Here is a 25,051-nt window from a genome sequence, read left to right as displayed (position 1 = left end):
AAAAATTATTTTTTGCCTTCAGAAGTATTCCGGAAATATGGCCATTCTGGAAAAGGGCATGAGATGCATGCCGTCCTCGGCGGCGGCGGCGGCGGCGGCTGCTGCTGCTGCAGTCCAGCCCTCCCTCCTTCTCCGGCCGGGTGCCCTCCAGGCGAGGCGCTCCCTCGACCCCCAAAAGAATTTCTCCCTCTGCCGGCACGAAGAACACACGGCGCCCCGCTTCTTTCTCCCCGCCCTACCAATGCCGGCCCGGCTGCCAGCGACGGCTTAGAAAGGAGGAGCCGGCGTCGGCGGAGGGAGGAGCACGCTCCGGTCTGGTCTGGTGGCCTTTCGCTTTGCGGAGGCTCGGAAAGCGGGCGGCTAGTGGAGGAGCAATCGGGAAGGCTTCTGGAGGAGCAGCCATGCCGGTGGGTGTCTGCACATGCTCGCAACCGAGACTCGGGTTGGGGCGGCGAGGGGAAAGGAGGCCGAGCACAGAGGCAGGCGCTGCGAAGGAAGTTTCCTCGCGGTCCTTGTCCCTGTATAGCGGCATCAAGCCCTCCTGTGCCCGTCTGTTGTTTCCTACCTTTGGGGAAGAAGCTCTTCGCCTTTCGTCGGGAGAGCCCTGTTTATCTTATTCCCTAGTTCGGCCCCCGGCGCCACCCTCATCTCCCTTGCTTGGAAGGTTGACCCATCGCGCGGTGGCTGGCCCTGGGTGGGAGGATGGGCGAAGGGGATTTCCACAGAGCTTTGTCTGTGGCCTTGGTTGGGCTACTTAAGCGTTGATTACAAGAGCCTCCTGCTTAGCCTTTCCCAAGATGATGCCCTGCAGATGGGTCAGGGCTCCAGAATTCCCTGCCAACGTCGTAATACATCTGGGGTCATCAGTTTGGGAAAGGCTGCCGTAATCTTTTTTTTTTTTTAAGTCTTAACTTGAGGCACGATAGGAGAAATTAATCTGACTAATTTTGGCCAACTGGTTTTACAGATTTTTTTAGAACTCACAATGGTATAATACCCCCCCTCCCGAAAAAGTGGGAAATTGTGCTTGGCCAAGCCTCTCTTTCTCACACAAAATCCCTGCACTTCATGTTTTTCTTTCTCATGCATATCCACTCCACAGGACAGATACATCCATTAATATATGCACACAAGTGTGTGTTCTATTTAACACAATCTTCTCCAACCTGGTACTCTCCAGATGTGTTGCATCCTCTCCAAAGAGTTTTAGTCACACATCTGAAAGGCCCAAATGACCTGTCATCTGGATTGGGAGAGAAGACCCGGTGTCCTCCAGAAGCATTTGATTATTACTCTCATAATCCTAATTGTTGACTATTTGGGTTGGTATCCATAACCTTTGGAAGGCAAGGGGTTGCTCATCCTAATGGATATAAATATACACCCATCCTGTCTGTCTGTGTTCATCTAGGACTCAGAGCAGCAAAACAGAAAATAGTATGTCTTTGCTCCAATTCCATACCAGGGGAGGGGGGTCATGTTTGTATAAAGCCTCCTAATTTCCCCACCATCTTGAGCTTCACTAAGACTCTCAATAAACTGGTCAATTCTGAGTTTTCTCAGCCCACTAATGATGTAAGTGAGATCTTCTCAACTCCATCTGCTTTTACAGGTAATAGTGGCCTTCCAGACAGAACTGTTTTGGACGTTTAAAATGTGTTGCTGGAGCATGACATATGTATATGCAGTTATTTGGCACATGAAAAATATTCTCCCTGCAACAGCCATTTCATGGGTGACAACTGCTGCTGCATGTAACATAAGCAGCAGTCTCTAACTAGCCATGTACCGTACTTCATAAAAAATTATGATAACAACTCTCATAATTCCTAGCCAGTAGTACATTCTCCAGCCTTCTTGAGTCATTCAAAGATGCAATTATGACCTGTAACTCTGACCTTTCTCTGTTGTTAGAATAACTTTAGTCATGTTTTTCCCCCATGAGGGCAGAACCCTGTGTAATCAGGTGTTAGGATCCTAGAAAGCGCTATAGTTCCTCTTCAGAACTTCCTCCTCAACACAGCAGTTACAGTTTGTGTTTGGCTGTTTGTAGGCTGTTTGCATATTTAAGCCACTTGCCACCTATATGGAAATGTCCAGGTGCTTAACTGTTGCAACAGATGAATAGAGCCTGTTCTAGTTAATTTCCTGTCCTGTTCTCCGTTCTCCCCACTACCACAAAGTCTGGTTCAGATTCATAATCGCCACACAACAAAGTTTATTGTTGCAGGAGCAATAACAGTGAAAAAAAGTCTTGGTGGTAGGAGGGTCCATCCAAGAATTGCAGATCAGGTCCTTCTTCCACTCCTGGCTACTCCAGGGTGATCCAAGTATCTTGCTGCTTTGTCTGGGCTGAGAAATGAGGCTTGAGATTGTACCAAAGATCAAACAAATACATCTGATTAACTGGGCTGATGTCCATGAACACTTACCATAAATATGAAGCTATCATAAATATGAGTTTTTAGGGTTCCCATATGGTACTTTCCTTGATCAGGCTCATAGAGTTGGAAGAGGCCATTTAAGCCACCGGGTGCAGGAAAAGCACCTCTACCAATTGACTATCCAGCTTCTGATTCAGTCAAGCTGCTTTTACCATTAGCAGCTTGCCTTATTTAAGACCATCACTCTGTGTCTTGCGTTGTGGGATGAAAGAGGACAAGTCATATGATAGCCATTCAGAAATGTGAAGAGTGCTCAATCTTTCCTTAAGTTTCTTCATTTCTTTTAGTCTCTCGTGTAGGACTTAGTTTCTACCTCTTAAGTCCTCTTTGTTCTCTTTTCAGAACCAATTCAAGAAAGAGCCTAACAAGCACAAAACAGAATGGATGTTGGTTTCTGTGATTTGGAAATTACGTTCCTATTGATTCACCCTAAAATTGTATTTGCCTCTTTTGCAGCTATATCACGTTGGTGGTTCTTATTCACGTTGTAATCCATAAAGAACATTGCTGAATATTTGTTAACGTAACTAAAGAAATTGAAATGCAGGGCTTGGCAGAGGGCACATGAAATAAAGGGAAGCTAAGAATTTATTCTCATAGAAAATTGGAACTAAAACAATGAAATTATTTTTTAGAATTTCTGTTAGAACATCTGTGATCACTTCAGTGAATCACTTATGCCTGATACCCTGTCCATTGTCCATATTGACTAGGGCAGTGGTTCTTAAACTGTTTGACCCAGTCACCCCTTTTCCCGGCCTCAAATAATGTCATAACCCCCACAAAGAAATCCCCAGAATCTGTTATTTTACATAAATGTCTCAACAGCTTGTATAAACTGGATTTACACAAACTGGATTCTCGACTCACAAACAAGCAGTTACAATTTGCTCCATTACCCACAGGTCATGCCTAAATTACTCCCTTGAGAGTAATAACCCCCAGTTCAAGAACCACTGGGCTAGGGTAACTAGAGATACACCCCAACACATTCATAGAGTACCTGATTGGGGGGATTATGGACATTTATTCCTGTGAGAAATATCAGGACTGTACTCATGTTGGTACAGAGGATTATTTGGGGATTCAGATTCTTGGGCCTGACCATGAAATTACTAATTGATTTCATCTTGCACAAAGTTAACAAGGTTTGTGTTAACTTTGTTAATATGTTTTTATGTTATTAACTTTAATTAATAACACATTAATTAAAGTTTTTTACACATAGGAAATACCCCCTTTTTTTGTCCTTAGATCTTCAGGTGTTACATCAGTGAGTCTCTGGAGTCCAGTCTGTCTATTAGGGGAAGCAATCTAGCCTTTTAGTCATCCTTCCTACTTCTAGTGAAGGTAGAAGTGCTTGGACTCCCAGAGATTTGGCCCTGCTGATGGCATTAGGGCTTGCATCCACTTCTGTCCACTTCTGATCCACTTCTGTCAGACCTTAAGTTGGTCTGAGTATGCATTTGGATTCCAGACTTTTCTCCAATTTCAGTCTCTGTGAATTGTACTTGCAGTGTTACCAAGAAAAACCGGTTAGTCCTTCTCAGAATGACTCCTATTTCGCTCCTTGCCTCCCTCCTTCTGCAACAAATTCTAGCAAGAGTGCACAAAAAGCCACAGAGACAACTGGATAATTCTCTGAGGGCTGAGTTGTTTACAAAGAATGCAAGTTGTTCTTCACATATTAAAATGTGTGATCCTTTTGCTTCATGTTATCCATTCTTCTTTTATACATTTCTGCAGAGATAGTACTGCTATTTTAAGATCTATTCTATATTTTCAGGGCTGTGATCTACCACACATGCAAAAATGTTAGCAGATTATGACAATCCTCAAAGATTATGCCTAATAATGTGCTTAGATTATAAAGCCATCTGTATTCAAATACTTCCAGATTATATTCTCTGTCACCCTTCCATTATTCTAACAGTCTTGATAGATATAGAGAGGATTTCCATGATCATAGAACTTGGGATCAAGCACTAAAACTAAAATAGACACAAACAGAAATATCTTTTCATTCTCTAGAACTTTTTAACACAAGATGTCATGATGGCTACCTACTTGAGTTGCCTTGAAAGTAGACTTGTATGTCTGGATGTATTGTTTGTTCATGGACCTGTTCAGGGAGAGAGAGATTAGGTTCATCACAGGGGAAATAAAGACAGGTTTTGGACATCAGCCAGCAGCATGAGGCAGTATTGTTTAGGAAAGATATAAAGAATCACTGGAAATTCCTATATAAGCATTTCCCATCTATACTAGCATACAGGTTGTTTCTATTTTTATGTAGCCCACCCTGATTGAATGAATGAAAGGAAATGTTATTTTACCTAACATTGTATTTTTAAAAACAATACATTTATAATTTGAAGCTAACACTTAAAATTAGAGCAAATTATGTTTGTGTGTTTATGTTCTATAGAGTGCAGATTTGTGAATATTCTTAGTTAACACAATATTTAATTGTGCTTTGCATTGTCCATACAATGATAACTTTCAATAACCTTATCATTTTAATTCTTGTGATTTCAGAAACATGAGTTCTTCGTGGATATGACCTGTGAAGGATGCCTCACTGCTGTTACCCGTGTTCTCAACAAACTGGGAGGTGAGTGAAACTTGGCAGAATCTAATATCTAAGCCAGACTTCCCAACCATCCTGGCATGGAACACTTGGAGCTCTGCTCATAACCTTTCTAGAAAAACCCAGATTGGGAATATGGATCTAAGCAGTCAAGGCTCCTGAAATGGATGCTTGTATGAGAGGAAGAGAGTTCTCTTGCTAGAGGGGCAGATCACTATGCACTCCATGGTCACTGTCAACTTTATATATAAGCTGATGTTCCACTAAAAGATTTTAGATAATCCCATCACACTAGAACTATGTTTTCCCTCATTGTATGCCACAATATATTCATGCTTATGTATTGCATTGATTACTAAAGGCTGCCTTGCTCCTAGTACAGATAGTTGGTTGAACTAAATAATATTTGTTGAGAAAGCCATTTTGACTTTGCATCCCATGATTTTTAGTAAGAAAATGGAGATCCCCCTTCTGATCATCAGATTTCCTCTTCTAGATTATAACAGATTGTCCTGTGAACTTTATTCAGTTTGCATCTTTAGGGACTTGATCCTATGTTCATTTAACAAATTGGTGATTCTATGTAACTTTTGGTCTCTCTGGGAAGACTTCTTAAACTACTACTCTCTTTAAAATGTTACTCTTCCTGTCCTAAATGAAAGCTGTTTTAAAGTGGTCTTTGGTGAAGATATCCTACAGAATGTCCTTCCATGTTCAGAACTGAATGAAGGCCTTGTGCCTTTGATTTGGTGAAACGCACCAAGAAGCTGTATGTTACCTGTTTTGTATGTGAACATGTATTTATGCTATGATTAAGGAGGATTGAATGAGTGATAGGTATAGCCACTAGTCATTGTGCACATTTAGCACTTTTGACATAACATCTGTCCTAGTTTGTATATGTCCTTTCCAGCTGGCCTTGGGAATTGCATATTGTCTTTATCTTCTCTTAGTAGTATACATAGTTTCTATCAAACTTTGGGAACTGTGTATGTATATCTTCTGTAGCATTTTATAGAGTCCCTGGCCAATCTGCATTTTTCTCCAGAAACATTGGAGAATGTGCATACTTCAGCAGAAGCCCAATAATAATTTTGTACTTTGACCATGCAGTAAGCATGATCTCCAAGTAACTTAGGTAATTTGACAAATCAGCTAGGTGTTATTAGGTCAGTATATTCTGTCTGCAAGCAGTGTTGGGCAACCTTCAATAATTCAATAGCTGTTAAGAATAATCCAACATTATTGTGCACATGTCCATATATCCATGTAAACATATAAAACAAAAGAGTTATATACAGTAGTACTGCACAGAAATTTTGTTGTTGTTCAGTCGTTAAGTCTTGTCCGACTCTTCGTGACCCCATGAACCATATCGCGCCAGGCCTTCTTGTCCTTCACTGCCTCCTTGAGTTTGCTCAGTTTGCACAGAAATTAGTATCATTCTAATCAGCCACAAATTTATAATCTGGAAGTCAGTTTTATTTCAAGAAAGCCCTGCCACTCCCTAAACCCTTAATACCATGCCTGTTATATTCTTTCCTCTCTCAGGTGTTCAGTTTGAAATTGATCTACCCAACAAGAAAGTGAGCATTGATTCCACACACGATGTTGATACCTTGTTGGACACCCTGAAAAAAACTGGGAAAAATGCCTCCTACCTTGGAGAGAAGTAAACATTTAGGAAAATGTGGCTGATTGGGCTCTTTTGCTTTTAAGAAAGGTCAGTTGCCAGAAATATTTTTAAAACTGTGCTCTGAGCAGAACGGAACATGATGTGAAATGTGCTGGAATAGCAGCCTCAGATGTAAATACAATGTATTGACCTGGTGTTAGTTTTGTGAAGACTATCTTTACTGCCTCCTGCTTCAGATTAGCAGAAATCTGAATAAAAGAAGTTGGATATGGAGGAGTTAATGTCATATTTCCTTCTATATAGCTCTGTCCTAAGCGTAGAGACTTTGCATCCCCACTACCCCCAGCACAAAAGACACAGAGTTGTATTAGTTATAGCTGGACTTGTGTTGGAGCTGTGAACAGAAAAAGTGCCCAGATCTGATCCAACAGATTGCTGAGCAAGCAGCTAGGGCTGCATGTGCCTCGCATTTTAGGAGGAGTCAAATCTGCCCAGCAACCAGTTTGGTAAGGTGGGGGAGCAAAGAAGCAACTTAATGTGGTGTCCCCTTTCCCAAAAATCTCACAGCATAATCAGTTCTCTTTCCAAATTCTGCCCATGTGCAGAAATGGCTACAGAAGTGTATATGCAGTACCCATTCATCCCCACTAAGGAGAAGTGCTTTGGCCCTATGTTTATTTAATTTTAATTTACTTGTTAAATTACTTTTAGCCTCCTAATAAGAAGAGTAGCCTTTCAGAGAACTGGAGACTGTGCAGGCAGTATTGCTAAAGTTCGGCTAACCACAGCTCATTTTTTCAGTCTTATGTTCTCTTTGATAAAACTGATTTTACATGCTTCTATGGCAGCTCAACTCTTCTGGCCAAATCAAGTCTCTTTCCACATCCAATCAATGCATAAAAGTAACACTTGGGTAAAATCAGTAATAAATGGGCTCTGTCAAAATTTGGACCTGTCTTACATGGACTGAACAGTATTCTTTTGAACAGATGAAGCACATCCGTCCTCCCTTATATTTTTATCTTAAATGGATTGAGCTTCAGGTTACCATTACAGATTTAGAACTTTTCCTCACATGAATCGGAGAAGAAATGAGTGGGGTGTACTAATTATACCTTACCCAAAATATGAACATTTAATAACATGGAGGCAAAAGGAACCTTGTAAGGCTAGGACTTTTCTTTTAATTGTTTTTTTTTCACTTTTCAGTATTTTGCCCTGAAATCAGTTTTATCTGAATGAAGAAATAAAAATGACATCAGGTCCAGATATATGGACCTGTTGAACTTGTGTGCCTCTGTTTATTTTCTGGGACAGAACATGTTGAAAATATAGCCTAATGTGCCAGTAGGGACTATGGCATCCAAGAAATGCGTAATCCATTGGGCAACCTTTGTGCTGTAAAGCAGTGAACTATAGAGAAGTGGTTTTAAGTTGGAAGCAATGTACCTCCACAAGCCAGGAAGGGGCCCACAAGAAAGTGAGACAAAGCAGAGAAGGTGGGAGAAGCTGCCAGATTCCAATCAAATGTACCAAGACAAAGACGACTGAGCATCTCAGACACTGGAATTAGAATGAACCCTTGAGTGGTTTGGATTTAGGAGTCAAAATGAAATAAAAGAATGCTTTGCACTAGTGAGCACTCTCTTCTGGATTAAACTATGTGGTTTGAGCTTACTGTCTCAATTCTGTTAAGTTTCCTTCATTACTTTACTGTTGGAGCATTGTTGTAGTTTTTATGTTCTTAAAACCTAAATTAATGGATGGCTATAATTTATCTTTACAATATTTGAGGACCTCCCCCCTCCCCAATAGCAACAGGGTATACAATGTGGTAAAAAAACCCAGCAAATAACAAGAACAGTAAAATAAAACCAAATGTATATTATACATACTAAGATGAGCTCACACAGCCAGATAGGATCAAAGGCATGGTAGAACAAGACTGTCTTAACAGCCTTGTGGAAAGCAAGGAGGGAAGGAGCTACACATACCTCTTGGGAAAGCATGTTCTAGAGCATGGGAACCACTACAGAGACGGCCTGTATCCCAAATCCCATGGAAGAATGACTCTTAGCAGGCCTCCTTGAGATGATTGGACTGAATGGGCAGAGCCAATTTTTGCAAGGCAGTGCCTGATGGTTCCCAACACTACACCATACTGGGCTTTGAAGGTAATCTCCAGCACTTTGAATTGGGCCTGGAAGCCTAGGTAGCCAGTGCAGCAACTTCAAAATTGATGTTAACCTGTAATAATGGTGGTGTCCTGCCAGTAGTCTGGCTACTACGTTCTGCATCAAGTTATTTCCAAAGGCTACCCCACATAAAGCACATTCTAGTAGTCCATACAAATAACAACAGAATGCCTGTAACTATATATTATTTCTACCTTAGTGGATTTTTTACAGAGAGATCAGTAGGATCCACTGCTGTGAAGCATGCACTTTTTTCTTTCTGAGGATTGGGCGTGGTGGCGGCGGTGGTAGAAATAATCTATTAAGTGTGTTACAAGCCACAAGACATGCTCCCCATCTACGCTGAGCTTTGATAGCTACCATATTAGTAAAGAATGAACACCTCATGTTTTAAAACTAAAGTCAGAAATAGTAACGTTCAAAACACAGTAAAAGAGTTGGACTTTTTTTTTTGAAAAAATTCTGAAATTCCAGCATGAGTTGAATACAGTTCATTTGGATCTGAATAGAGACAATGGTTTCCAGTTCCAGCAAAGGATGTTAGATTATTAAGCAACTTCAAGAGGATTGTATTAACACCAATTACTGCTATTATGAGGAATCACTGTGCTTATTTTGTATCCATTTATTGTGAATGTATGGGTATTTTAAATTCTGATAATGTATCACAAATGTGCTATGTAGTTCCACCAGCAGATGGAGATCGTGTCTAACTCTTTTACTTTCCTTGATTTTCCAGCAATGCTTTTAACATGGCTTCACTAAGAAGGTAGTTCCTTATACCTCTGTCGATCCTCTTCCTTTGACTGCAGTTGCCCGGCCAGATGTTGGAAAAGAAAGAAAGGGTGGGAAGAAAACCATTTTCAGTGGGGAAAAGGACTAAGAGAAAATGTGACTCCAGATGGCCCAAGTGTTCTCCTACAAATGTAACGCTTATGCATTTTTCTTTTATGATCTTGTAATAAAGCAAGGAGCTGTTCCTATTTTCAAGTAAATGTTGCACCTGTGTGAATTTCTTCAGGAGCAGCCAGCGGCTTTTAAAAGTATCCAGCTGGTTCATTCAAATTCACCTGTATTCTAAAGCTTTTCTAAATTCTTGCCTCCAAATGGCCACGATGCTGGAGATTATCAAAGCGTAGTCTAATATTTGTGAGAATCTCAGATTGCAGAAGGACATGCAAAAGAATGAACTGAGGCATCCTGAGCAACACTTTTGGATGCCAGTAGATAGGTGAGTCTTGGCCTCAAGCAGCATGTGATGGTGTCCTGAAATCCTAGATTTGAGAGAGACTTGTACACACATACATACCGGTAATGTTATAAAAAGAGCAGAAAAGGAATGAGAAAGTCAAACAAAGACTTGAGATAAGTGAAAGAAAAGGAAATACAGCTACTGTTATCAACATGATTCACTATATGCTTTCATACTTTTCTATCCTTGAAAACCACCCTTGTCCATGTCCATATACCACATCATTTATTGCCTTTCATTTTTTCAACTTCTCACCGCTCTTTTTTTTCAAATAATTTTATTAAGAATTATAAATGAAAAGAATAAAAGTCAATACAAACTATAAAAAATACGAACAAAAAAACACAAAAAAGCAGGGGGAGAGAGTGTAGAAAAGAAGAAGAAAAGGGGGGGGGAGTAACTTCCCTCCTTCATCCCAGCAGATAAAAATAATTTTAATAGCTTATCAGCATCTCTAAATAAATCATAATCTCTCTTCTCCCCATAACTCATCTCTTAAGTAATAAAAAAAAAAAATCCAAATGCTTTGTCAACCATTCTTTGTCAGCAAAAGTCCAGTATGGGCAGCCAGATAAAACTATTTTCCTCTTTTAGCCCTAATCAAACAAGCCAACCTTATAAACCTTCCCTGAATTTTTAAAATTATTCTTCAAAAAAAAGTCCCAGAGGTAATTTGCTGATCATTTGTGTATCCTTACAAAAATCCTTCAGAACTTTTAACAGATTTCTTTTGCATGTCCATTAGATAAAGTTTATCTTTTTGTCTGTCATTTCTAAAAAAGTCTTTCCAAAACTTAGCAGAACTCTTTTGTATATCCAGAAGAAAAAAAATATCCAAATCAGTTTCCTGATTTGATATCTCTTCATCCCCTTTAGGGGACAAATCATCCATTGGAACCATTTGCATTACATTTAAGTCCTCCTTCAAATTAATTTCATAAACATCCATTACAACTTGTTTTACAATTTAATTAATTCATGCCCTGTCCAGTTTCTCAAGCAGTTGATCCATTCTATCCAGTAACTTGGCTGAGAGGTATTTAAAAGTTTGCACTAAGGGTTTCTGCTCCATTTTCTTTGTCCTCTGGCTCCCTGTAATGTCCAACCTTCAAGGTCTCCTTATCATAAAGAAACAAAAGCAATCACCATTTTCCCATGAGAAGATATCTTTTAATAAATTCAAAACTAATTCCAAATTTCTCTGGCCCCTTAATCCATTATTAACTTTCCAAAATCCACATATTAAGCACCTTTTTGCTGCATAGTCCAAAAAAAAGGTCATATATTTTCAAAACATTTAAGTTCAAGTTTACACCATTGTCTTTAAAGGAGGCGGAGACTCACCTGATGAATACAGTAAAACCTTGCTGGTCCAAAGGGTCTTAATCTCTCCAATATACAACACATAAACAATCCAAAAAAGTGATTAAGATACAAGGCTCAGTCAAGTTTAGTGTGCATAAGGCTGCTTTGCAAGTGTGAGCTTGATGTAATCCCAACTCCCAGCCACTCCACTCATAAACTCACCATAAAATGACAGTTTCCATGGTCTACTCACAAGTAGCAGATATCTCCTTTGATCCAGAGAGATTACACTGGCCCAGATCCAACATGCAGCCGCGATTTGCCTTGCAAAAGCTGTCTTACTAGCCAGTAAGCCAGTAAGACATCAGCTCGCCAAGGCACTCACAGGAAGACTCACGAGGTCTTTTTGAGGACCTCATCAACATCTTGGATTTCCTCTTCCTCCCAACCTGTTCACTCTTCTTCATCAATTTGTTTTGCAGTTCAGCCCTCATTTGTTCTCTCTATATGATCAAAGCACCTCAATGCACTTCTTTCATACTGGCTTTCTGGTCCATGTTCCGCATCCATTTTTGTTTCACCTCACACTCTCCTTAAGTATCCCATTCCTATTGTATTCAGCTTGCTTTCATGTTTTTCATGACATACCCATTTCTTTCTTCCATACAACAAATTGGGCGGAAGCACATTTTTATACCAAGCTAATTTTCACAAACATTCATTCCTCACTATAGACCTCACTACAGACCCAGACCAATCACTACCTTTTACCAACATGTGCATGTTTTAAAATTTCTCAATTTTCTTGTCTTTAGGAAAGATTCTACCAAGCCTCATATACTTGCTCTATTTTTATGTATTTATTTTCCCATTTGCAATTGCCCTTTCCATCTTCCCTTCAAACACAGCTCTATCTTCTCTTCAAACAGTGAATGATACATTGATTTTCATATTCGTACTCCTTGTATCTACCTAACATTTGTTGCATATGATGGCTGGTGCGGGTCTTCCGGGCTGTGTGGCCGTGTTCTGGAAGTTTTGTTTCCTAACGTTTCGCCAGCATCTGTGACCGGCATCTTCAGAGTGCAGGAGCACAGACAGGAGCAGTTCTCTCTGTCCCCAGGGTGATGTGACCCTTTTGTGGGTATTTATAGAGATCGGAGGGGGAAGGGGGAAGGGGAAAGGGAAAGATACTGGACAACACCAACAGCCACTATACCAGGCTATACCGGGAAGCCATTGAGATTCACAAACACCAGCACAGTTTCAATAAAAAAGAGGAGAGTCTAAAAATCAACAAAACCTGGCTACCAATTCTGAAAAATACAGCCTGCAAAAGGTCAACGAACTCAGCTCAACCACTAGGACGTGTGAACAGTTCGCACAATGAACTTGCTAATCACCCCCAGCAGCCCCTCGTTAACAATTCAATAGAAGAAAAAACCCTGCCTAATCCCCCGGAAGATACATCCAGATGCTGACACCAAAACAAGCAGCCACTCAGTAACCCAACCTCCCCCACCCCCCAATCCCCCCTTCCCCCCCCCCTCAGATCTCTATAAATACCCACAAAAGGGTCACATCACCCTGGGCACAGAGAGAACTGCTCCTGTCTGTGCTCCTGCACTCTGAAGATGCCGGTCACAGGTGCTGGCGAAACGTTAGGAAACAAAACTTCCAGAACACGGCCACACAGCCCGGAAGACCCACACCAGCCATCGTATGCCGGCCGTGAAAGCCTTTGACAATACATTTGTTGCATATCTTCTAGGTTCTCTGCTAACAGCAGCATCTACATAAAAAAGTATGTGTACATTCATATCTCCAATGAATATCTCTTTAAGCATCCCTAATACATTTATCCATAAATGCATTAAACAGCCAAAGGAGACACTGCACATTCTGCTCAGCCCTGATTCACTGAGTATTCCATTTATTCTCAGGCATACTTTATGACACTCTTACCACATTCAGCGACCAACCTTCCACTTCATATTTGGAAAAAATACTCCATAATTCAAATCCATTTACTTTATCATATGTTTCTATAAACCAAAAACATACAATAAATATGCTCATATAATATATTTCTCAATAACCTGCTGAAAAGTAAAATCTCGTCCACACATATCTTGCCTGGCATAAAACTGCAATGCATTTTCCACATTTTGTTGTTATCTTTTGTACCCTTTCGGTTAGAATTCTACCAAACACCTTCCCTGACACATTACAAATTGAGCCCATGTAGTTTTTACATTCACTCTTACTACACTTCCCTTCCTATAGGCAATAGTGCCTGCCTGCCAGCCTGCCAGCCTGCCAGCCTGCCAGCCTGCCTGCCTGCCTGCCTGCCTGCCTGCCTGCCTGCCTGCCTTCCTTCCTTCCTTCCTTCCTTCCTTCCTTCCTTCCTTCCTTCCTATTCATCCATCTATCCACTTCTGCAAATTACATTTTACAACATCTTACAACAACAGCTCTGGGTGGCTTACAAACAATACAATAATATAAAACATAAACAATTATCAGCCACAAATGCAGTTGCCAAACGTGTTAAACAAGTTGCATGAGCAAACCATATTCTTATTTCAACATTTCACCATTTTAATATGTACACCTACTGCCTTATCCTTTTCCTCAACTTTTTGTTGGAGGCAAACATTTATAGTGCTCTTTTCAATTCAATGTTTTAAGATCCCACTATCATCCCCTTAAAAATCTCTAAAATACTCCTTGCATACACAGGCAAAGTCAAAGCCTTGACAGTTTCATGCTTTAGGCTTTGTGGATAGCCAGGTTCTTCAGACAGAGCCAGGAAAACTGAGTTTGTATTTTAGCTCTCATTGTATTGAAAATACTGGGACTTAAGTACCTGATGAAGAATTGAACTTCTATTGGTTCCTTTTTAATAAAATTTGAATGCAGAATTGGGATTTATGAATCGGCATTTCTCTCATTTTTTTAAATATACATATGCCTATTTAGTTCAGTAGCCAATCAACTGGGCACAAAACTGTTTAACATCAACCTAGTTGTAAGCAGAAATGTGGCCAGGATTGCAGCTGATGCCTTTGCCATTTAACCCTTTGCCACTGTTAAAAGGGAGAGAGGAGTTAAACAAGGAAAAAAGTCTGAGCATTCATATTTTCACCATCCACATTCAAGAAGGATACCAGACTAAGTCTCCTTTACATCTTCAGTTCTCTGAATGAAGCATAACATTTTATCAAGAAATGCCAGCTGAAAAGGATTTTTTTCCTGGGAGTTCTTTCTATCACACCTACTCCATTGCATTTCTCAGGGTTTTTGATTTAATCTTATTTAAACTGTATTGTTCAGAGCAGACTCCTAAATTTATCATTGCAGGGTTATGAGAAAGATCAATCCTCTTTGAAATGTCACTGGTTCCTGGCCCTGCAATGTTTGAGAAGCCCCGTCTTATTATCATTGTTAGGACTTGCTGTGTTTTGTTTTTTTTAATCTTTGTTGAAATAACACTGCTTTTAAAAATATGCATTGGTATGTCCTGATTATTTTAGTATTTCTCATTTTGGAGAATGAGAATGAATATTTTAGTATTTCTCATTTTCACAGACAACTAACAATCTACTTATTTTTCATTCATTTGGTAATTCATGCCTTTCACTATTTACTTATACTGCAAGTCTCAATCTTCCATATATTATAGTCATCAACAGATGGGGCCATAGATATTCATCTCCAACTCCCATCAGGGCTTTAGATAACTAAGGTTTTCATATAATGCTTTCAGCTAGATAGAGAAGGTATAGTCTAGGTTAACCACCATAGTTTTACCCATATCTCAGGCAGCACTTCTTGCTACTAGTAAAGACAGTACTGGTCAATTTGGCTAGATTTGAGTCTTTCACTATTATGTGTATCAAATACTGAAGAGTCTTAGGAAAAGATTAAGTGTGCATGGGGTGGTCTGTTCTTCCATCCAAGTTACATTCTGAAATGGAGTAAGGGAGAATTTCCATCCAGTCATGATCTGTCACATTCCATACCTCACCTAGTTTTTTCCCCCTCCTCTTTCCTCTGTTTTTCAGGCATTCTGCCTCATGAAGAATTCATGGACATTCAAAACTATTTTGCAAAACTTCAGGTGGTCTAACATTACCTCTATGGATTTTGGATTTTTTTTCCTTCTGGCCAGCAAAGCTACTGCTGTTTTTTTCTTTGAAACTTAACAATATTATTGCAAGACTAAGAGGGCCATTTGTGTGGCACACACAGCACTTGTCTCCAATTTTTGCCACTGGTCTCCAATCCCCAACCCAGTATCTTCTTGTCTAAAATTGGTGCCTATTTGTAGGGCTTGTAGGGCTAGCCGAGCATCTGAGCTGAACAGTGGGAAACAGCATAACTAGATTTTTCTGTTTGGTGAAGGTTTTCTGTACTGTTCTTTCTGTTGGCAGTACAAAACAGTGAGCCAAAAACAGCAATTGTCACTTCAGTAAAACACAGACTTTTTAATGTGCATTCTTATGCTCAGTCCTGCCATATTTTGTATACAATAAGTGTCAGTAGGTGAAGCACTCAAAAAAATATATATATCTGAAAATACTGTACGCTGCAAGCAAGCTGAAAACATAGCTGATGGCTAAGACATCTCTGGAGATCAAAGCTAATTTATTTCAGAGGTCTCAGGAGATATGTTGTTGCTTGGAAATATGTACATACAGTATTTCCATCACAGCAGTATACACTGCCAGACAGGAAATGTGAAGTGAATAAGAACAACATGTTACAGTCAGAGAGATGAGTCTCTTTTTTACTATTTCTATTCACAATTTCATCCTCTCCCCAATCTATCTAATCCTAAATGTTAATAAATGTGGTCACAAAAGTGAGTATCCTTTGCTATGAAGAAGTACAGTGGTACCTCGGGATATGAACTTAATCCGTTCCGTGACTCTGGTTGCAACTCGAGTTGGTCTCAAGTCAAGGTAAAGTTTCCCATAGGGTTCAATGTAAATCCGGTTAATCCGTTCCGCCCTCCGAATTTGGTCGCAGCCCGAGGCAAATTTCCCCATAGGGTTCAATGTAAATCCGGTTAATCCATTCCGCCCTCCGCCTGAATTTGGTCGCAACCCGAGGCAATTTTCTCTTCAGAGCCTTACTCCCGCCAAGCCTGCTCTGCATTTTCTTTGGAGCCATGCTAACACGCACACCAAAAACCTTCACAAAACACCGCAAAACACACCACAAGCCTCACCGAACGTCTCCTTGCTACCGCGACCTCGCCCACAGGAAGCCGCGACCGCGTGGCAGCAGGGAAAATGGCCGCGGATCCAGTTCGTTAGTAGAGGTGTTCGTATCCCGAGGTAAATTGTTCCTGCCGAAGCTGGTCATAACCTGAAACGTTCGTTAGTAGAGGCGTTCGTATCCCAAGGTGCCACTGTACTTTGAGTTCATGTTAATTATTCTGCTTTACCCAGCCTTGTACCCTCCAAATGTGTTGGGACTTCAACTTCCAAAATCCCCATCCAGGATGACCTGGATAAAATACTAATTTTAGAGCATCACTTTACCAAGAGAGCAGATCAAAACCAAAATAAACTTAAACAAGGGCTTATAAGTAGAAGTGAAGTATCAAGATTCAAGTAGTTCTTGCACGTTTATACTAAGCATTTATTTCTAAATCCCAGTGTCAATAATAAAAAGCAGCTGACATAAACAAGTAAGCTGTAGTGATAATAATGAAAAGTGGCTAAAATAAACATACTGAGAATTACACTCTAGGAGTTAAAACATGCTTTTGCATGGCAGGCTGATAACCCTGTAAATCTCATCCAACTGTTGCCCTAAATGGGGGAACTCCTTTTTCATATACAAGATGGGCCTTGGATTCTTTTAAATTTGGAGGAGGAGGAGGAGGAGGAGGAGATGCTTCAGAGGTCTTATTAAAAAGCTGTGCCTTATTCATGCACAGCTTTAGGCTTCGCAGTAATATTTCCTAAAATGTAACCTAAAGGTAACACCTGTTCTTTTCATATTAGAGCAATTCTACCCATGATGCTTTAAATACCAATAAGATAGTTGCTCTTGAGGTTCTTGCCTCCTCTCTACTCCCTCACCCCACAGAATCTTAGTAGTCTAAACATGAAATGCTGGCCATCTGGCAGGAGACATCTTGCTTACTCCTTTAATAAGTGATGTATGTGTGGTAGACCCTTGTAGCGGATAAGCAAGGGTTTGTTTTTCGGCGGGTTACTGCCTAAGCAGGAACAGCTAAAAAATTCCCCACCCATAAATTAAATTGCTAAAGAATAACACTTTGAAAAGGGAAACTAGAAATTTATTTATGTATTTATTTATTTTTTGTTTATTGCAGTCAACCAGCTTCTTGGCACTTCAGAACAAATACATATGAATAATACAATAAAATATCCACAGTAGAAATAGACATAGCTCATAAAAGCTCATATCAAATAGCAGTGAGAGCTATTGCTCAATCATCACTGTCATCTTGGTCTCCATTTTTAATACTTCTAGAAGGCCAATAACCCAGGCTTAACATGTAACACAGAAAAATAGTACCTACAAGATTCAACAACCTTCATTTTGTGCTAATGACCACAAGCAGTTTCTCCTGGGATGTATGGATTGCTACATTAGACTCGTCCACAACGAGTCAAGGGATTGATGAATCTGAGTGACTTCATCAGCAAAGTGTTGGGCAAGCTGGTCATTGCAGCCAGGCAAGAGGTTTCCTGTTGCCCTCTCTTCAAAGGGAATTGGCCACCTTAAACAAGGTCACTGAACAATAGCCTAGTGACTGAATAAGGGAGAAGAACTAACCACATCTTGCTCCTTTTATCACTGTGGTGTAAGCTCAGACTTGAGCTTATACCTGTGCTCAATCAGGGTCACTTCTTGTCTTTCCCCACCTGAACTCTAGACATCATTTCTACTGCTTCATGTCCCATAACTCTTCAGTAAAACAGGAAGTCATCTAGGATCAGCTAAGAGAGAAAAGTTCCTCAGGGTCAATCAAGTCAAGCATGTATGTTACTTCCTTTGGCTAAGGGGCAACTAGGCACTCAACAAAACCTCTCATCAGATTTCTGGGGATCTCCTAGGATCTTACAGGAATTCATATAGGTCCATAGCGTGCCTAGAGCAAACCATCTTAATTGCCCATGAAGATCATAGGTAGCAGTTACTCTCATCTGGTTCAGGAAGTAATAATAGTAAAAATGTGTTACATCCAAGATTACCTGGGTCAACAGAGACTGAAATCACCCAACACCAGTGAAGGGACTCCGAAATGAGCTCAGGGAGGGAACTGGCAGGCAGCAGAATGGGCCAGCACATCAACAGGATCCCCAGCTTGTCCCTGCAGCCCAGTTAGCCTACAGGTATTCAACCCTAACACCTGTTCAGTCATAGTGAAGGATAAACAATCACTGGCTATATTCTCTACTTCCAAATTGTTTGTGGAAAGGTTCCATGAGCGTGGTTCTACTACTCATCACAAACTCAACTTCAGCATGTCCTCAGAAGGGTCTTTTTCCTGAATTCTTAATGTATGCCCACTTGCCTGAATCAGTGTATTGCAATTAGTCTCAGTCAGTAAATCCAGGGTTCTGGTAAAAAGTTAAGTACAATCCAGAGGCCTGAAGTCTCCTCATCTCTGGCATAAGACAAATAGTTCAGGGCTTTATTTCTACATTCATCAAATAGAAGTTCCCTATAGCACAGTCAGTTGAAAATCAATCTTCACACCAAATCATGAGCATCACCCTTCCCCATATTCACTCAAGACATGAAGGTCATCCCAGCTGCCCAGCTAAAGCAAGAAGTCACTTGGAAAAGGTATTTAAAGCAAGAAGGCACAAAGAAAAGGTATTTAAATGCCACGAGGTGTCTATACCTACAAAAATCAGAATAAGGCAAGCAATGGTTTTCCCTGTAACACTCCATGGAAGTTAAAGGTGGACTTTGAAGAAGCAGGACAGAAAGAATATTGTTGCTTTTGAATTTTGGTGTTCAAGAAGACTCCTGAGAATACCATGGATAACGAAGAAAACATATAAATGGATCATAAAGCAAATAACCCCAAAATTCTCACTTGAGACAAAAATAATTAGATGTGAAGTATCATATTTTAGACATGTTACATGAAGTCCTAGCTCTCTGGAGAAGGCTCTAATGCTGGGAAAGGTAGAAGGAAAGACAAAAAGAGGATGACCAGCAGCAAGGTGGATGGACTCAATTACACAGCAATGGGTGCACTGCTGAAAAGTCTGAATGGTCAGTCTGGGGACAGATCATCCTGAAAAAGGTCTATCTATGTGGTTGCTAAGAGTCAACATTGACTTGATGGCACATAATTAGTCAATCAAAATTTCCTTGTCATATTTTAAAAGAAGAGTATCTATGCAATAAATGAGTAACTAAGGCTGGGAGTCAGAAATTCCTTCTCATACTGTACTTACTTCACTAAAGCCAAACATCCTTCTGAAATCTGGAACATTTAATTATTTAACCCACAGTACTCCTTTCCTCTGCCATTATCTCTTAACATGTTCTGAAAGCCTGTCTTTATTGCCTCTGTAATTTTCTTGATTTTCACTTAGTGGACGGGTTTAAGTAGCCTTTTCCTTTGTCAACTCCCTAAAAACTTGAATTTTTTGCCTTAGGTATTTGATATGATGTGTGTTATCATGGTCATACACTGCAAGATTATAAATTCATTATGTGGAGATTGTTCTCCTTTTCTTTTTATGTAAAAACATCTGCTATTGCTAAGTAAGAAATTTGCTCCTTAACTGAAAGGTAACAATACATATCACTAGCAGCTTTTGCTGACGGAAATTATATCTCTACTGCTATAGATCAGGATAAAGTTGATATGGGGGAGAAATTGATTTTAAAAAGCGGTTAATTAATTGTCTTTGCACAATTCAAAAGGCTGTTTTTAACACAGATCTAGCTACAGTCCCACCAATTTGTAATGCTGATGCACATTTGAAAGCAACCTCTGACTTTATGTTCCAAAAGCAACATTTCAAAAGAAGAATTGAGTTCAGAGTTCAGTTAAAGGAGTATTTTGTAATCACTGACCCCAGAGTATGCAGCTGTTTCACAGGTTTGGCTTTTGTTGTATAAAGTGTGCATTTCTCATTGTCATACAATTAATATGATTATTCATGTGTAAATAAATTTAATCTAAGCAGATTTTCCTTTCTGTAACATTAAAAATTACAACTCATTGGTAACCTTTAAAAGAGCTCCAGTCTTCACACTGAATGAGGGGAAGCATGAGGTCCAAGCACTGCAGATTATACCCCATACTCTAAGCACCTCATGTAACCTCAGTGAACTTTACAAAAGCAATTTCACACCAAGTCCCATTTCAAAGTTTGTTCTCTCATTTCCCTTAATTCAAATGAACTGAGCATTAAAGTCTATACAACTTGAAGCACAGAGGCCAATGATACAGCACAACTCTCAAACATAATCAAGAGCCTGTAACTATTAACACAAGGGGGGAGAAGGGAGGGGAAGGAGAAAGAATCAGAGATTTCAACTGAGGGCCTCAGTGAGGAGTAATCAACCTTGTGGCAGCCAAGAGCCATATGCAGTACTGGGTGTAGGCAAAGTAGATGGGCCACATCACACATCTGCAGTCAGGCTTTTCAGGAGAGTATTTTTTCATTTATTACAACATACTTATTTTAGGGATTACACTACCATGTTTGTGCGTTTCCACCACTAAATGGCAGGAAGCTGTTGTGAGTTTTCAGCAATCATGATCGGAGGGGACTTAAGTTAGGCAACAAGGGTATTTGGAGACCTAGGCAACCAGAAGCCTAAAAATGTTACGTGCAAGTGGGTCTAATAAAGTTCTGTTCTCCTTGTTTCAAAACTCTTTTCCTGGAAGCTATAAAACCTGCATCTGTGCTTTCTACATTGCATATTGCTCCCAAGCCATTTTGTCCTTCCAAAATAGAATGGTCAGAACTATTGTTTTCTAAGGTATTTGCTACTTCAGATTAGGAAAGCAAAGCTGAAGCAGACGTTTACATCTCCCTGTAAATAGAGAATCAAACCCATACACTCAAGCACATAGAACAGGAGGTCCTCACAAAGTGATGCCTATTGTAATTTTGTGATCCTTTGGCTTAGAATGCCATCCAGGGTTGTATGATAGAAGCACAATCTACTATGCTGGACTGCTTTCTAACAAAAGTGTGCACAAATGTATGAGATATAATAATTTTATTTTAATACATACTTCCACATCCAATGATTTTTGTGATTGGCTGCTATTTTATGTCTTGGATGTGCATGTCGTGGTTTTAGTGCTATTGCCCACACCAAGCATAAACTAGAAATATGATGGAGAAATATAATTTGTGATTTATATCCTGCTTTTCTGTGCATATATTTGTGCCATCAAGTCAGTCTTGACTCCTGGCATCTTCCTGGACAAGTCCCTGCAGTTTTCTTGGCAAGATTTCAGAACTGGTTTGCCCTAGGGCTGAGAGAGAGTAAGAGGTCCAAAGTCATCCAGCTGGCTTTGTGCCTAAGGCAGGACTAGAACTCAGTCTCCCATTTTCTAGCATGATGCCTTGAACACTACATCAAACTGGCTTTTAGGACTTTCAAACTTTCTGCTCATAGGGCACTCCAAAGGAGTAATAGAAAAAGACCCTTGTTGCATCCTATGTTACCTTTCTTGCCTAATTAATCCACCCCTCATTCTTTCTTCAATGTTTCTTGCTTTGCTATTTCACTTCGCCTTAAAGTTATGCTTAGTTTTTCCAAAGCATGTTGCTGCAGCAGTGATGGGAAAGGAAAAAGACCATCTGTAGCTCAAAGAGAATTCACCAACAGCTGTTGCAAAACAATGGCATTCTACAAAGACTAGGATGAAGTTTCAAAAGCTCATGGGGCTACAGAAGTGAAGCAAGGATTCCAAACAAAAGGTTAACAGTGTACAGTTCATACATAGACCAATCTTGTAAACTAGAGATTAAGTGACCTTGAAGCTTGGGGATCAACTTCCACAAATTGAAACCTGGCACAAAAGATGTACACTTGGAATTATAACATCTGAGCCAAGAAATTCATTACGAAGTATCAGAACTGGAAGTCCACAGACTTTTTTCATTTCAGCAATACATCCTACAAGAGAGTTGGAGGCAAGTTAGTCTGTTGTTGTTATTATTGTTAAGAAACAATTGGGAAGAAGTAACCCTTGCTATCTAATACAAATCACCCAGAGTTCTGATAGATCCAGAACTTCTTTTTCCCCAATCCAGTTTCCAACAGTTTCAAAGGAGCATGTTTTCAGGATTATTTCATTAAATAATACTTGCATTCACCATTCCAGTATTCCATACGATTTCATAGTGGGACCTGCTGCCTTCTGCTCTATGAAGATACCTACATTACAAAGTTAAATACATTTACTGCTATTGATAGTATTCACATGGCACACCAAGACCACATTTTAAGGAGCATAGTATGTGAATACTCCCCACATAGCAGTTTCTGGTCCAGTGTATCATGTTAATCCAAACAGTTCAGCTGAGTAAACTATGACTAAGTTAACAATGAATAATTATGCCACATGAACAAAGCCATTCTCTTCCACAAGAACTTTCAGAACTATCATTCTGTAAAGGTGTGATCAAGGTTAGTAACTAGATTCTCAGCCTCTGAAATGCAACTGTAATTTACCAAAGCAGTGCAGACTTTTGAACCTCTTAAATTGTTAAATTACAATCCCCTGCATTTCAGCCAGCATGACCAGTGCCAATAGGGAGGGTTGCTAGGAGCTGGAGTTAGAGGGCCACAGATTTCCCAGTGTTTTACAGAAAAAATAGGGATCTATTTTTCTCTTTCTTAATGGTGCTTCAGTGTCCCATGTGGTCCTGTGTTTGGGAGAGGTACAAAATGCCTGTATGATCCATGTGACATTAGGCCTACCAGCATTTCAGAAGCTGCAACAGGAAAGGATGACAAAATGGTTTCCATACTATAGTTAAGCAGTTAGCCCTGCCAGTCCTCCACAATACAATATCTTTTGGATCTATTCCATCTCTCTGGTCCAATGTGCTCTTTCTTGGGAGTAAACTGACACATAATGATTCAGAATACGGAACTAAATATTGTTGAAGGGAATGTGGCTGCCACCAACTCACATTCTCTCTTCCTCTCACATAGACTCTGGTAATATCTAGGGAAAAAATACCTGATGGAACAAAATACCTCTGTTCTCACAACAAGTGAGTCTTTTCGCCAATCAAGCCTCACACCGGTATGTGCCAGCAACATCTAATCTGGGATGACTTGGTTAGTCAGGTGGCAGCTGTATTTTTAGTCCTCCCCACTGGTGCAAAGGGAGGGTAAAAATGGAAACACCCAGAAAGTGCCTAGAGAGCCCCCATTTTCACAGGATCTCTCTACAGGTCTTCATCTTGATTTCAGATGTCAAAACTAATAGTTAATTCTCTGGTAAACAGTTTGCATGACATGGGGGAGCTGTTGAACTGGTGGAATTAGTTTAAAACAGGAATAAATCTAAACCTTCTGGATTATTTGGATAGCTGAATTCTGCACAACACTCTTAATACTGTAATATGACCACCCTACCCCATTGCCCAGTTATGTGTATTGTGAAAATACAGTGAGATTGGGAATGATATTGCATGCAGAAAACAGCAATGCAGGAATGTCTAATGATTTCCCTACAATGTTTAATGAAGGCTAGTGCCTTTGAAATGTGTGTTTCAAAGTCAACATGACAAATATGAGGCATACACCATTTTTCTGTACAATTACTCTTTTTATCTGGTCTAAATGCAGTGACAACATCAAGCAAGAAATAGGTGCTATCCACAGTAGACCTATCTGTCATGCTGGACACAAAATGGGTGCATTCATATAACATGCGTAATTCTGGTTACTCAGTTAAAGTACTTTGGGAATGAGAACTATAAACTAACAAAATGGGCTGGATTTGCACATATAAAGCCAGAGGGGAGGGGAGGGGAGGGGAGGGGAGGGGAGGGGAGAAGAGAAGAGAAGAGAAGAGAAGAGAAGAGAAGAGAAGAGAAGAGAAGAGAAGAGAAGAGAAGAGAAGAGAAGAGAAGAGAAGAGAAGAGAAGAGAAGAGAAGAGGATTAACATTACCCAAGCTTAGTAAGCTGTCAGAATGCATCTGTTAGTCTGCCACAAAATCTGACATTTGAAAATAAATGGAGAAAACTGATAACCAGTTAACAATGTTAGATGTTTGTTCAAATTGTCCAGAAGATTGGCCATAGTACCAGAATGTCTTTGGTGTTAATATCATTTTCATCATAATATAGCTATCAGGACTAATTAATTAGCACAAAAAACTTCTGTTGTTATACCCAAAGTTTTAGATATACTGATTGATCTTATTTTGGAAATTCACTTATAGGTTGTAGGAGTTACATTTTACATCACTGTTTTCCTCTCTTTTTATATAAACTGAAATCCCAGTTAATTATAAGGAGCTGAAAAGCCAGAGTATTTAAAAACACCAGTAAAGGGAGCAGCAAGGTTCTTTCCATCACCAAATGGAAGAAGGGAAAACAAGGCCAAAAGGTGTGAGATGATTCAAGAG

The 25,051-nt window shown here is 39.9% G+C and overlaps 1 protein-coding gene across 1 annotated transcript; it reads left to right on the top strand.

Annotated features, from left to right (window-relative positions):
• The first annotated feature begins 273 nt into the window (after positions 1-273).
• Positions 274-9,860, top strand: ATOX1 (antioxidant 1 copper chaperone). The gene is made up of 4 exons (XM_007425618.3): positions 274-407; positions 4,983-5,058; positions 6,586-6,757; positions 9,605-9,860. Exons 1-3 carry the CDS (start codon positions 402-404, stop codon positions 6,708-6,710), a joined length of 207 nt encoding a protein of 68 aa, XP_007425680.2. The 5' UTR covers positions 274-401; the 3' UTR covers positions 6,711-6,757; positions 9,605-9,860.
• The last annotated feature ends 15,191 nt before the right edge of the window (positions 9,861-25,051 follow it).

Source organism: Python bivittatus, unplaced genomic scaffold, assembly GCF_059951505.1.
Source record: "Python bivittatus isolate LINGU-HERP-01145 unplaced genomic scaffold, Pbiv_v1 ctg000080_np1212, whole genome shotgun sequence".
NCBI classification, from domain to species: domain Eukaryota; kingdom Metazoa; phylum Chordata; class Lepidosauria; order Squamata; family Pythonidae; genus Python; species Python bivittatus.
The sequence above is the reverse complement of the archived record's forward strand: the minus strand, read 5'-3'. Positions and strand labels throughout refer to the sequence as shown.